The sequence below is a fragment of the Paracoccidioides brasiliensis genome (assembly GCF_000150735.1).
Source record: "Paracoccidioides brasiliensis Pb18 unplaced genomic scaffold supercont2.2, whole genome shotgun sequence".
NCBI classification, from domain to species: Eukaryota; Fungi; Ascomycota; class Eurotiomycetes; order Onygenales; family Ajellomycetaceae; genus Paracoccidioides; species Paracoccidioides brasiliensis.
Genome location: NW_011371359.1, coordinates 1729620 through 1742315, shown reverse-complemented (window position 1 = coordinate 1742315; position 12696 = coordinate 1729620). Strand labels below are relative to the sequence as shown.

General features: G+C 44.7%; 6 protein-coding genes across 6 annotated transcripts; 3 read left to right on the top strand and 3 right to left on the bottom strand.

Moving 5' to 3' along the window:
- Window positions 1-444: 444 nt before the first annotated feature.
- PADG_11307 (uncharacterized protein) lies at window positions 445-651 on the top strand (the record flags this gene model as incomplete). Its single annotated transcript, XM_010759563.1, has 1 exon — window positions 445-651. One exon carries the CDS (start codon window positions 445-447, stop codon window positions 649-651), a length of 207 nt encoding a protein of 68 aa, XP_010757865.1.
- A 656-nt stretch (window positions 652-1307) lies between these two features.
- Window positions 1308-4020, top strand: PADG_01734 (uncharacterized protein; the record flags this gene model as incomplete). Its single annotated transcript, XM_010759257.1, has 2 exons — window positions 1308-1539; window positions 1610-4020. 2 exons carry the CDS (start codon window positions 1308-1310, stop codon window positions 4018-4020), a joined length of 2643 nt encoding a protein of 880 aa, XP_010757559.1.
- Window positions 4021-6328: 2308 nt separating this feature from the next.
- On the top strand, window positions 6329-6526 carry PADG_01733 (uncharacterized protein; the record flags this gene model as incomplete). The annotated part of the gene is made up of 1 exon (XM_010758745.1): window positions 6329-6526. One exon carries the CDS (start codon window positions 6329-6331, stop codon window positions 6524-6526), a length of 198 nt encoding a protein of 65 aa, XP_010757047.1.
- A 1034-nt stretch (window positions 6527-7560) lies between these two features.
- Window positions 7561-7761, bottom strand: PADG_11306 (uncharacterized protein; the record flags this gene model as incomplete). The annotated part of the gene is made up of 1 exon (XM_010759562.1): window positions 7561-7761. One exon carries the CDS (start codon window positions 7759-7761, stop codon window positions 7561-7563), a length of 201 nt encoding a protein of 66 aa, XP_010757864.1.
- A 1227-nt stretch (window positions 7762-8988) lies between these two features.
- Window positions 8989-9769, bottom strand: PADG_01732 (uncharacterized protein; the record flags this gene model as incomplete). Its single annotated transcript, XM_010759256.1, has 2 exons — window positions 8989-9239; window positions 9265-9769. The coding sequence occupies 2 exons, from the start codon at window positions 9767-9769 to the stop codon at window positions 8989-8991; spliced, it is 756 nt and encodes a 251-aa protein (XP_010757558.1).
- A 1825-nt stretch (window positions 9770-11594) lies between these two features.
- Window positions 11595-12227, bottom strand: PADG_01731 (uncharacterized protein; the record flags this gene model as incomplete). The annotated part of the gene is made up of 1 exon (XM_010759255.1): window positions 11595-12227. One exon carries the CDS (start codon window positions 12225-12227, stop codon window positions 11595-11597), a length of 633 nt encoding a protein of 210 aa, XP_010757557.1.
- Window positions 12228-12696: the final 469 nt, after the last annotated feature.

Below are 12696 nucleotides of genomic sequence, written 5' to 3'. Positions count from 1 at the left end.
ATAAGACGGTAAATTTGGCTAATTGGCAACAGGAATTCCAGTGAGGGCTTGAGATGGGTGCTTTCGATACCTCTTGAATTTCGCGGTGCCAAGTATATATAGGCAGGGTAGCGCTGTCCGGTGCGGCGCATATAAGGCGCTAAAAAGAAGAAGCAATGTCAGCAGGAACGACTAAAACGAAAAAGATGAGGATAATCTAAGTGATGGGCGGGTTTCTGGGGAGGTTGTCAGCACCTTGGACTTGGATTGGAGGTGATTTCAATGTTCGCGGATAGGAGGGAGAGGGGGTACGGATAAGGGCGACGTACCTCGAAAGCACACACGACAACCGAAAGTTCTGTGCTGAGGAAAGCAGGAGAGTGAGGGCCTATTTGCAGACGAGAGTGCAGAGGTGCATTGAGTCGATGGCTGGATGGCAGACGCAAAGTGACAAGGGCGCCAGAGATGGGCCTGAAGTGGTTTGGATTGTGCAGTCATGTTTCAGGAGTCAGCGCTTTTCAGAATGTTCGGCTGGATCGGGCATGCGGCTCCGCCTGCGCAGGTACCATGACTAAGCTGGTGGAACCACCGGAGAGCCCGAACCTAATCGGGACTAGTGCCAAAACAACCATGGCACAATCACCTGACCGCGACTCCTTGCAGAGTGGATGACTCAGCTGCGACTCCACCCACGCGACCATCGGAGATAATTCCATGGGACAAGGAACCGTTATTGCACAGCTACATAGTTACAACAACTAACTACAATAGGAGTAACGAAACATCAACCAACTAAACTACTCCTCTCGCATTGTTCAGGTCAAACTTGACTTTCCTACAGCCATAATAAGTCTTTGTTTTATACAAGGAGGACAGGTTGCGTTGCGCGGGATATAGCTGTATATACGGCCTTCGGATGGTGGGGTGCGCTATCAAACCAACTAGTCCACTGCGAAGCTGTTTTGCTCTGCTGAAACCCGCCAAAGAAATCATCCCATTGCGTCCTTAATATATACTTACAATTAACCTTCCTTTGTTCACACATTCTCCGGCAACCCATTACAAACATCTCTGCTATTAATTCGCTTGTACCTGTACTCTCTGTTCCTCCTTTGCAGGACCAACCAGGAGACTCCCTCCCCACTTGCAAGTCTTGCCTCGAGAAACTGACGGAGTAAGGCTGTTATTTGTCAGTACCAGTACTCCGTACTGATACTGAACTGGGACCTTGAGCGCACCTTGACCGGTTAATCATACAGAACTACGCGTATTTGCTATATTTCATTACCCCTCGTCAGATCTCTGCATAACTCCAGAGTGACACCCTCATGGAATGTGACGCGGCAGCGACAGCGGGCGCCATACAGACACCAAGGCTACAACAAGTTGCGAAATATCGTGGAGAATTTGCTCCTACGTCTGTCCTAGCATCTTTCAAGCTGGATGAAGGCTACTCGGACGAAACTAGAAGCCAAGCAGAAAATGAGGTAGTTCAATCATCAGACGAAGGCCTAGTTCTCCCGAGTTGGATGCTTACACTCAGCGAAACTGACAGAGCAGGTGACTTTGTCCTTTTCTTTTTAACTAGATATCTTGTTGCAGCGATTATTAATGTTAACGTTGGGTGTAGAATTGGCTTTTAACATATTGAGAACCCTGCGCACGTCGTCAATAGCTGCGGTCGTGGATCGACTGACTCCCTTCCTCCACATGGATCCTGTGCTCAAACTTCCTCCCGAAATCACATCGGAAATATTCTCATATCTTGACACTTCCACTCTGCTTACTGCTTCACTTGCATCCAAATCGTGGAGAGAGAGAATTATAGATTCCCGGCTATGGAGGCATCTCTATACTCAAGAAGGATGGCGCTTCGACATGGAGGCGATTCGAAATTTCGAGCAAACCCTCTCCAAGCCAGTCTTTTCACATAACCGGAAGTCAAGAACGAGGCGTTTGGATACAGATAAGGGGCAGCCAAAGCTAAAGCGACGTGTTCCACCAGGGTGGATCGACTCGAAGAGAAATTCCCGAATTGAAAACGGCAGTATGGAAGATGCAAGTCCCCCATGGAATGAGCAGCATGGAACGGTCGAAGCCGATGGGATTTCCACATCGGATATTAGTGTCCTAGCTGATGCGGAAGGCGACCACGAGATGCGTGATGCTAGCCATGATGACAACTCGGCTAGCTCTTCGTCAGAACAAAGCCACCCTCACCAACCTCTGGAACTTCGCGATTTGCCCCACAGCCGAAAGTCCAGCCAGACTAACAACTCTGCGGAGTATCATTCATTTCAATCGTCTCCAACAGACAACATTTCCCCTATGGGGCCTCCACAACTCATGAAGAACATCAATGGTACATCTAGACTAAACTGGCCATATCTATACAGACTACGACGAAAACTAGAAGACAACTGGAGGAAGGGACGCTATACCAATTTCCAGCTGCCACACCCATCCTGTCCCTCACAGGCGCATACAGAATGCGTATACACTCTCCAGTTTTCTGGTAAATGGCTTGTGAGTGGCAGCCGTGACAGAACAATAAGAGTCTGGAATCTGGAAACAAGGAGGCTTAGAGGGAGCCCCTTGATGGGGCACAGCAAGTCCGTTCTCTGTCTGCAGTTTGACCCTAGCCCACAAGAGGATGTCATTATATCTGGAAGCAGCGACAAGAGCGTCATAATTTGGCGTTTTTCCACTGGAGAAAAGGTTCAAGAGCTTGCCAATGCGCATGATGACTCGGTATTAAACTTGCGCTTCGATAATCGATTTTTGGTGACCTGTTCAAAGGACAAATCAATAAAAGTTTGGAACAGACAGGAACTATCGCCAACGGATAAAAATTATCCCACCTTGTTCAAAGGCGCCAGTGCGAGATATCCGTCCTATATCGTCGATACCTCTTTGATATCTCCTAGTGTGTTGGAAACCCAAATCGCAAATCGACTGGTCAAGGTTCTATCACCTTACTCCTTACTTATGACCCTTGAAGGCCATGGAGCTGCCGTGAATGCCATTCAGATCGACGAGAATGAAATTGTGTCTGCCTCGGGGGATCGTTTAATCAAAGTATGGGATATACATAATGGGATCTGTCGGAAGACTCTAATCGGCCACAAGAAAGGCATTGCGTGCATCCAATTCGATAGTCGACGGATTGTCAGTGGTAGTAATGATAATACCATACGAATATATGACCATGCCTCGGGGGCTGAAGTTGCTTGCTTGCATGGACACCATGGTCTCGTGCGGACAGTTCAAGCAGGTTTTGGAGATCCCCCCGGGGCAGAAGAGACATTGCGACTCGAAGCTATGGCAGTAGACACTCAATATTGGAAGGCTCAACTACGTGGCGATATTCCTGAATCAAGCTCAGCAAGCCGTCGCGAACGAAGGTCGCGGATGGCTACAATCGCAGGATCCAAGAGTCCAAGCGACATTATTGCTCTGGGAGCTAAAATTCCTCCTGGCGGCGGCGGAAGCACCTGGGGACGCATTGTATCCGGCTCTTACGACGAAACCATAATTATATGGAAGAAAGATCTGGAAGGTAAATGGGTAATTGGGCAAAGACTTCGCCAGGATGAAGCAGCGAGAGCAGCAGCGGCAATCAGCTCTCAAGATCAAAGCGCCCTGGCCAGTCAACAAATTTCTCCGCTCCCTGGTCAATCTCTTCAGCCTTCCGTTGCAGAGCAACCAGAGCCCCAAACTTCGCAACAAGACCCTCTTACGCCAGGAGCAATGCAGCCCGAAAATACTGCAAATAATAACGTACCGAATCCCGTGGGCCCGGCGATTGATGCAGTCACTCAAGAGGCTCCCCCAGCACTTCAGCAAGTTCAAGCCCAGATACTCGGCGCTAATGTGCCCTTACCCCGTCCCGCAGCCCACCCAACCGCCAGAGTTTTCAAACTACAATTTGACGCGCGGCAGCTTGTATGTGCTAGTTTAGATCACAAGATTGTGGGATGGGATTTTGCGAACGGTGATCCGGAGCTTGAATGGGCTAGTCGATTCTTCACTGGTCTTTGAAGGGTCATTCGAATACTCTATGTACTTTTGCAAAATTTGTTGGGCAATGCTCAATAAATTGCGGGTATTCGTAAGCAATTTTTTACTTTGCTGCTTTTCTTCCGTTATGCGAGACCAGCTCCCTTTCATATCGCAAACTGTTTCATAAAAGGAACCTTTTTTTTTTTTTTCTATGCATATGGATTTGCTAGCAAGCGTGAGAACATATTTGTTGATTTCATCTTTCATTGACTTCGAACTGTCCCTTGTTGGCAAATTGTCTTTTGGATTCCTAACATATTATATCCACAAGCATTTCCTCTTCACGCTCTTGATCTCAGAACTTCCTATAATACTAGTCTTCCTTACATCTTCTAATACAAAACCTCAAAGTTTTGATATCCTCTCTGGACCTAATAATTACACATCTGCAGCTAGGTTTAAAAAGGGTTTGAATGTCTCTGGAGTTTGTGTTCACATTCTCAAGAGTCTATCGGTATACTTTTCCTAAAAGCTCAAAACATAGGTAAACGACATGTCAGATGAAAATGGTGTAGAATTCAATAAGTGAGTAACCATTGTTCTTTCAAAACCTTGCTTTAACAACATCTGCGGATTCAACCCAGCCTTTGCAACCATAAATCAATTTACTTTTACCTGAGACACAACACATTCTGAGCCACTCACGTGATATAGTTTAATTTAGCAGGCACCAATTAAAATAATGCATCTTTAATCTTTGTTTATATACTTTGTAACGTAATCCATGGGTGAAAGTTGCACATAGATGAGAGTGGCAACTTAGTTTTAGAATGCAATCATCATGTAAAATCAATTGTGTCACAGAGTCATAAGCTAGTTTGATATTAGCTCAAAAAGAATCTAAATTAGAAATTGCAAGATTGGCTATTAAATAAGTTCAATTTCAGAGTAATCAGATTGTAGTAAAAGTCTATGATGTGAATTCTTGAGACTTTCATATAAAAATATTTTAGAAAATATATCAGACAAAATAGGCATCTTAAATGCAAGATGACTTTTATATCTAGAAGAATTTGTTATTGTTAAGCATATATTGAATCTAGCTTCATGAGAATTTTCTCTCATTTTTTGTGATATAAGAGATATGATAAATCAAATTCTCTTTAGTCAATCATGGTCAATATAATGTTGATATTAACTAAATTTTCATCTTTATTACATATTATAATTAATATATATATACAACATATTTTAATCATAAGTATGACTTTCAGAGAGCTAAAATGATAATTCTATAATTATTAAAAAGTGACTTAAGCTTGTATAATTTATAAAAATTAAGTATAACATTCTAAATAATAATATATATAACTTTGATGAGACTGATTTTATAATGAGAATTAACTATTGAAATTCAATTAGTTATTATAAACTTATGAAAATATAATAGATTTAAATTAGTTCAGTTAGAAAATCTGAAATAATTATAATAATTTTCAACTGATTTCTGAATCTATTCTTTAGTTTATTAGTCAATAAATTTTGTAAATAGCACGTCATGGAAGGCGTCGCAAGTAACGAGAACGCACGCCTCCTGCCTGAGGATGCATTAAAACTTGCTTACCTCGGAATTGCTGTCATAGCCTGTGAGACTATCGGGCAGCGAGGCATGTTGTTGCGTAGCCGGGTGTGCCTAATGTATGCATTAAGGTCCATAGAACCTCCGTCTGCATGAGTATTCCATCGAAGATGGAAATGGTTGAGGAGGGTTTTTGAAAGTTTCTTCGTAGGGGGTCATTGAAAATTCCAGGATATAGCGTGAAATTGAAATTTTCAATTTCGGAGTCAAAAAGCATGCAATGATTGGGCAGATGGAAGTGACCAAGCTACCGTCATTTGCCCCCGTTCCCGCACAGGTGTGCCCACAGAGACTCACTCCATAGTGTAGGGCTGTATATTCATAAAGGAGGTCACCAACCCCTGAAATTGGCACCGCGCCCACAAATCCCTGCCTGTGAGGGGCGACCGAACCATCTGCCGATGGAGTCTAGCTCTGGCTTCTGGACCCAATTTTGCGGATTTTTTAACGTCTGCCACGACGTCCTTCATGGAAAAGCTCGGTCACATTCGCGTTTTCGAGAATTTCAACATCCAAAGGGAGATGTGGCTTTGTGTAATTATGCCCAAGTGATTCCTGATCTAAACACCCAGGCAAGCCAGAATAAAATTTTCACAAGGCTCCGTTCCCTCTCCCCTCCCTTGCATTTTCTGCACATGGTAGGGGTTCTCCAAAGTATTTCAAAGCTCCAACTGACAATGATAAGATAGGAAATAGGATTTGTCCAAAATGTTTGGCAGACTACCGGTCGAATTGGTGGAACAAGCTGTCCAGGAACTTGACAAGAAGAGCCTCACCAATTTGGTGCAAGTCAACAAAGAGTTTCGCAGAATTGCCGAAAAGCATCTATACAAGAAGATGGGCCCTAAACCTTCAGCAGCCACCCACCTCAAGATATTAAGATTGTTGAGATTCATCCATGAATGACCCGTTATGGTTTCACACACCGAAACACTCAGCATAACCGAGCCAAAGAGAGACACTAGTGATATGGTTCAACTCGCTGAACTCATTGGATTGAACTCAGAACCAACTGCAAATCAGTGAATCTCACACCTGCTATCCAAATTGCCCAATCTCCGCTATTTTAGGCTTCACGCTTTTGACATAAACTGTGTGGATAACGAACCTCTCGACTTTTCGTCCTCAAAGAAGCTTGTAACACTTCAATTGTCAGCACATTGTCTGCTCATCTGCTTATCTTCAGCATGGGCTTTGCCTCCAACGCTGGATAGCCTCAAGGTGGAAAAGGTTGATTAGGTTGACAAGACACACTTGTTGGAATTGCTAGTTGAATATGTCAGCCAGAAACATGTCAAGGGTGCAGATGCATGGGCACTGAAGTCTATCTCAATTGATTCAGTTAATGCTTACTGGACACTTAAAAAAGAAGTGGCTGCCATCTGTAAAGCTAAAGGGATAGATCACTAACTGCCAGGGGGGCGTGAGCCTTGGGAAGGTTAACGGGCCTGTTAATTGAGGGTGAGCAGCAATATATTATCGTCGGAAGATAATGTTGGACGTCTGAAGTGGTTGTATTGGTAGCCTATCTCAGGGATGCTTATATAATATTATGCGGTGCGCTAGTCCATAATAGGAAGCCTAGGCTCCAACAGATAGATGGGTTAACCTATCATGTGACAGGCCAAATGTGGTTGTTGATAACCCCCAGAGGGTCCGAAATATATCCCAATTGAGAAAGTTTTAAACAGTGTAGAACTTCTGAAGATAAAGGAGCCTTTCCGATAACAAAATACTTGTAGTGATTCTAACGCCCTTGACCGGTGCAGCGGCTCTCATCATCCCCTCAATGCTGATCCGTGGTAGAGATTTAAGCTGAGTATATCACTCGCGCGTGTATTAGCAAGCCAGTCTTGAATACATCCCATATCGTTTGATCTGCCTTCGGAATCATGAGATTCCACGTCGCTTTCATCGCTATCTCCTGGAGTCATACCTATCTACTCCGCTAGAGATTGATATAACATTCGATCGTGAGCAGCGATCCCTTGCTGCCCTCGGCCCCAGAAGACCATTCGAGAACAGCTTTTCGAAGCATTCTGTGACATATTTCCTATTCCGACTTCCTTTTGACTTCGTAAACGCACTGGCCGACTATAGGCCGCTGGGACACTCTGTTGAGACGAATAGCCTAGGTCCATGACAGAACGACCATCTGTACCCAACCATGACCATGACTGGTAGGAGAGGTAATGTCCCATACAATGAGCATGTTCTTAGGCCACTATGTGAGCATCGTCTATTATGACTCTCCCAGGAGGCTTCCAAGGTGGCATGTAGCTCCATGTCTCTCGGGACAGACAGAGCGCGTGTGATGGGAATGCTAGAGCTGCTCCGAGGGCTGCTTTTGCCTGATTCCCAAGGTTGCGACGGTGGCAAAAGTCCGATAGATACGTGAAGGCTTGAGATGACCCAGGGCATTTCGCATTGGCGAGTAAAGAGGGTCCTCTAACAGTGAATGTAACTTCGCCGTTAAGGCGGACAGGCCATGGAGATTGGTATTCAACACCGTCCGTCCACACTTATCGAGGCCGTCCAACCTTGCCCAGGAGCGAGGACCGCTGCCCACCATCTCAGGGCAGCTGGTTCATCGCTGCATACTGCGAGACCTTCACTGTCCACACGGTCCTGTATTGAAACAACCGGCGCCTTCTCATTCGTGTATATCATTGGGCAAGCTATGCGGAGTAACTGCCAGCTTTTAGGTCAAGCTACACAGAGGCTACAACTTTCAAATGCCCCTTCCTGGCAATATCATCATCCGGACTCAAGTGGCATGGTTGAGAATAAATTGACCAGTATGATCATTAGTTAACTAAACCAATCCAGTCATAACTAAGTTTACATCCGAGAATGTCAGCAGCCCACGGGATTCCAGAACCCATGTCTGGTATGTGAAAGCAGGAAAAGTAGGAGGAAGAGAGAGAACTGGAGCATTCTTACCGGGCAGGCTGTTCTGCGCTATGCTTGTGAAAGGCACAGGCAGAAACACATAATTAGCAACTGGGCTCATATGAATCGTTACTTGTCTACCGGAGGGTCACATGATCATCGAACCTCCCAAGCCACATTGCATAGTTGGTAGCAACATTTCCTACGAGTTATGTTGCGACACGATCACATAGTCATTCATCATCGAGAAGGGATTAATTGAGCCATGTGGCACAATATATGTGGTTCATTTAATAGGAGCGGGAAAAGCAAGTTGCACTGTACAGACACCTCTAAATTGAGGAATAGAAAAGAGGTACGAATGATCCTCTTATACAGTTATGTTGATGTGCATATACTATTTCTGCCTCATTGGCCGCTTCAGCGAATTAAGAGTTAGATGTAACTTCTGCTGAGGCCACAACAACTCACCTGACTTATTGACCGTCATCGTCGTCCACAAAGGATGGAGCGATTGACTGACAGAGTCCAAGCTCTGACTGGGACACCACACCAGGAGGGATATCATCCATGGCAGACCGGATACTTTTCAGGTGATCCGGCATCCATTTATCGTAAACATTCTTGGCAAACGTGTATGCGCTCCACTTATGCTTCCCCTCCTCACTAGTGAAGTCAAATGTTCTGATTGGGTGACGGTAGAAAGAAGTCTTGTTCTCCTCAATGACTGCATAGTGGCCGTAAATTCTCACAGTCCTGTGATCGGGTGAGATCGAGAAAGCCAGGCAGGATATCGCGATTGACCTCATCTTCACGTCCCACAAGTTTAAACAGCTCAACGACGCCCCTCACGGCAAGGGTCATGCTGTGTGCGTTCTGCCGGTCAGCAATGTCAAGCACGGTGGTGCCCTTCACCTCACTGGTCAAGAAGGGAAGTACATGTAGAAGGTGTGGCCAGGAAGAACGAGCTATAGGTATCCGGGTCGTAGCCAGGAGCGGCTCGAATTTCTTCAGCTGGTCTTCCGTGAACGCAGAACGGCCGAACCCGGCCGCATAATGCGGCTGCGGACGCGGTCCACAGAAGGCAATGGAGGAGCTCCACTGTTCATTAACACTTTCAACCAAGTGTTTAAGATTCTTGGCCCCGTCAACGGCGAGAGATTCTGCTGAAGGTACAATTAATCGGGATATGTATTGGATAACTCTTGACTCATTCTTTTGCCTGTAGTCTTTGACAAAACTCGTCAAATGTATCATCTGGAAACATTGTGTGTTTGGGAACAGGTTGATTGATATCCACTAAATCCTTACAAATCCTCTTGCTCTTATCTGTTATTCCTAGCTCTGACTTGCGCATGAAGCTGCCTTTAGTAGTGAGGAGGGTTTCATAAGTAGTGCATCTGTACTTGGCACTCTTTCCGTCCCTTGACTCTTGATCAGCAGGTGTGTAGGAGCCTGTAGCAAGACTCGAAGTCGAGTTCTTGCGGCAAAGGGAAGCTGATGATTTTTTTTTTTTTTCTCGCGAGAAGGTGGATCATGTCTTCAGCCTGTCCAGGCTGAGCTTCAAAATATTCTTCAGGTCAGTGAATGGCCTTGCACCAGGTCAGCTTTCTTCCAGTTGTTGATGTGACGCTGCTCTTCCACTAAAGGATATTCCAGTAGTTAGCTGAGTTATGGATAGACAATTGTGGTTGTTTTGGAAAGGGGGGCACTTGATCTTCACAAGATCATTTGTGATTTGGCTTCGTATTCTGTTCTCAAGTGTGGGATTGGGTGTGGGTGCGGGTGGGAGCGTCCTGCAATATCTCCGTTGAATCAGTAGTTATCATATCACTCAGTCATATCGAAGAAGTGCCCATACGGATGCAGGAGCGTTAATCGACAGCAAGCTAGGGGCAGCACATTCAATTTGGGTTATTTCCACAAGGTAAACAGAGACCCCGCTGCCATCTGGGCGTTAATGAATATTAAACACTTCGTTGCCTTCAGCTAGTAGAGTTGTGAGGTCTGGTTGGATGAGATATAACTAATCCTCGGTTGGTGCTAGCAAAGAGCCATAATAATACGTGATAAATTCTATACTCAAGAACTAAGACAACTATATATTCTTCTTATAAAAAATATTTTATTAATTAAATAAAACTATATTTCTATTTATTAGATTGTATTTTTTTTTTTTTAAAAAAAAAAAAGAACAATACTCATTAAATAATAATAAATACAAAAAATACCTTAAAATAATTTCACCTACGATATTATTCTTCTTCATCTATTGAATTTCTTGTCAAGCCTGTAATGTAGAATTCAAAGATCACTAGGAACCTCTCTAGATAAATATATTTCAAATCATCACATAGATGCTCATACTTCTTCATTGTAGTTTGAAGAAAACTATAGATGATTTTTGTTTTAGAGAATACTGCTGACTCTTGCAGTATAAAGCGCTTGAAAAGTAGTTGACAAGCACTGGCCAGAGTAGAAGAAATTGAGATCATTGATTACGAAGAGAAGCTACCATGGTAATGTTTTTATCATCTGATTTCTCTTTTTATGTGCATAATTTTCAATTTGAGTGTGTGGTTATGCGGAGAGGTTGGTCAAGCTTCTGGCGAGGTCACATATCTTTGTATGCCCCTGACTTGTTGAAGTGACTAAACTAAGCTTCAGGGCGATTAGTTAGGTTATTCTAACATGGTTAGTACCTTGGAGGATATGAGGCCGAGGAGGGTAACCAATAGCTAGTTAGTTTAGGGCGCTGGTTTGGTGGATAGAGTTCGCTGGCTGCTTGTATGACATAACAATAAATGTGGAGATCTGCCATCTTTCACTCTTGAATTCTCTTTTGATGCATCACATCCAGAAGTTTTTCATAAAAATAAATGACATCTTCACTGATGTTATTTACACTGACAACCAACACAGATAAAATGATACCAACCCTTTTTATTCCCTTAAAAATAACTATGAAAATTGGTTTCAAGTTCCCTCCAAGTCACCGACATTATTCCATCGTCTTAACCACACCCCACACATACAGAAACAAAGCCCAAGCTTACTTAGCCAGGAGAAGAGTTCCAACAGCCTAACAGTTGTAAATCAATGACCATCCCAACCTGCCCGGCATGTTTTCGAAACCCACAAAACCTTCCTCTTTCTGCCATTCTGCGAATTTGACCAAATAGCTCATGGTGGACGTGCATGAACCGCTGGCGACAATTGTCTTGAAAGCGCCCGGATGTCGCTTCGGGGGGAAATTGACTGTGCCAACCATTTGATCCAGCTCGGGCGGGTTGGCAAAAGTAGGTTCAGTCGATCCCAAAACGTTAGGTCCCCAAGGCTTCACCGTCCAGACTTCGACTGTCTCTGAGGGGCCAGAGCTGAAGGGGGGTTCAGATTCAGGCCATTGGATCTGTAGCATGCAGCCTGTCGCTCCGTATGGTAATTCGAATGAAAATGTCATAATCAGGTCATTGTGGGGCGGTTGAGAAGTGCGGGAGACAATAAAGTTGTCGGAAGAAGGGATGAAAACATCGGGTTGGTTCTCGTTGAGCAGGGCTAAAACTCTCGGAGCAACTGTCTGGCAGCTGCGAGGAACCAGAGTGGCATTGCTTGGTTCATGGTTCGCCATGTTGTCTGGTGCAGGGGCTGCTGTAGCGGCGCCCAAGAGGAACAGAACAGCAAGGCTGTTGAACCAGTTGCTGCCGAAGGTGAACATGATGGTGCGCAAAGAGGATGTTTGGTTGGGTTGTGTAATATAGAGGAATACTCAATATAAGGCTGTTGGTGTATGAACTGTAGAACTTATGGAAGATGCGTCGTTTGAAGTTCTTGCGGGGTCTCGTATGCCCCTTTTATACAGGAGATCCCGACGCGTTATTAGATGGCAGCAGCAGACCCTTCGGCTCGTCCAAGCCATGCGATTTAGCGGGAGCAGGAATTTCCCAAAATTTCATGACTCCGACATATCCCGGGCCTTTGAGCATTTGGACTTGGGTAGAGCGAAGCAGAATTCCATTCTTCCTGGGTCGCTTAGAAAGAGGAATATAGAGTTAGCTCCTTACTACCCCTTCAGCAGTTGTTACTATTAAGGGGTTGTTACCTTTGATAACCCGACTTTAACCAAAACAAGCCGCCTCGATAGGAAACGCCTCAACCGACAGCCAGGGGCGTGCCTGATATTTGGC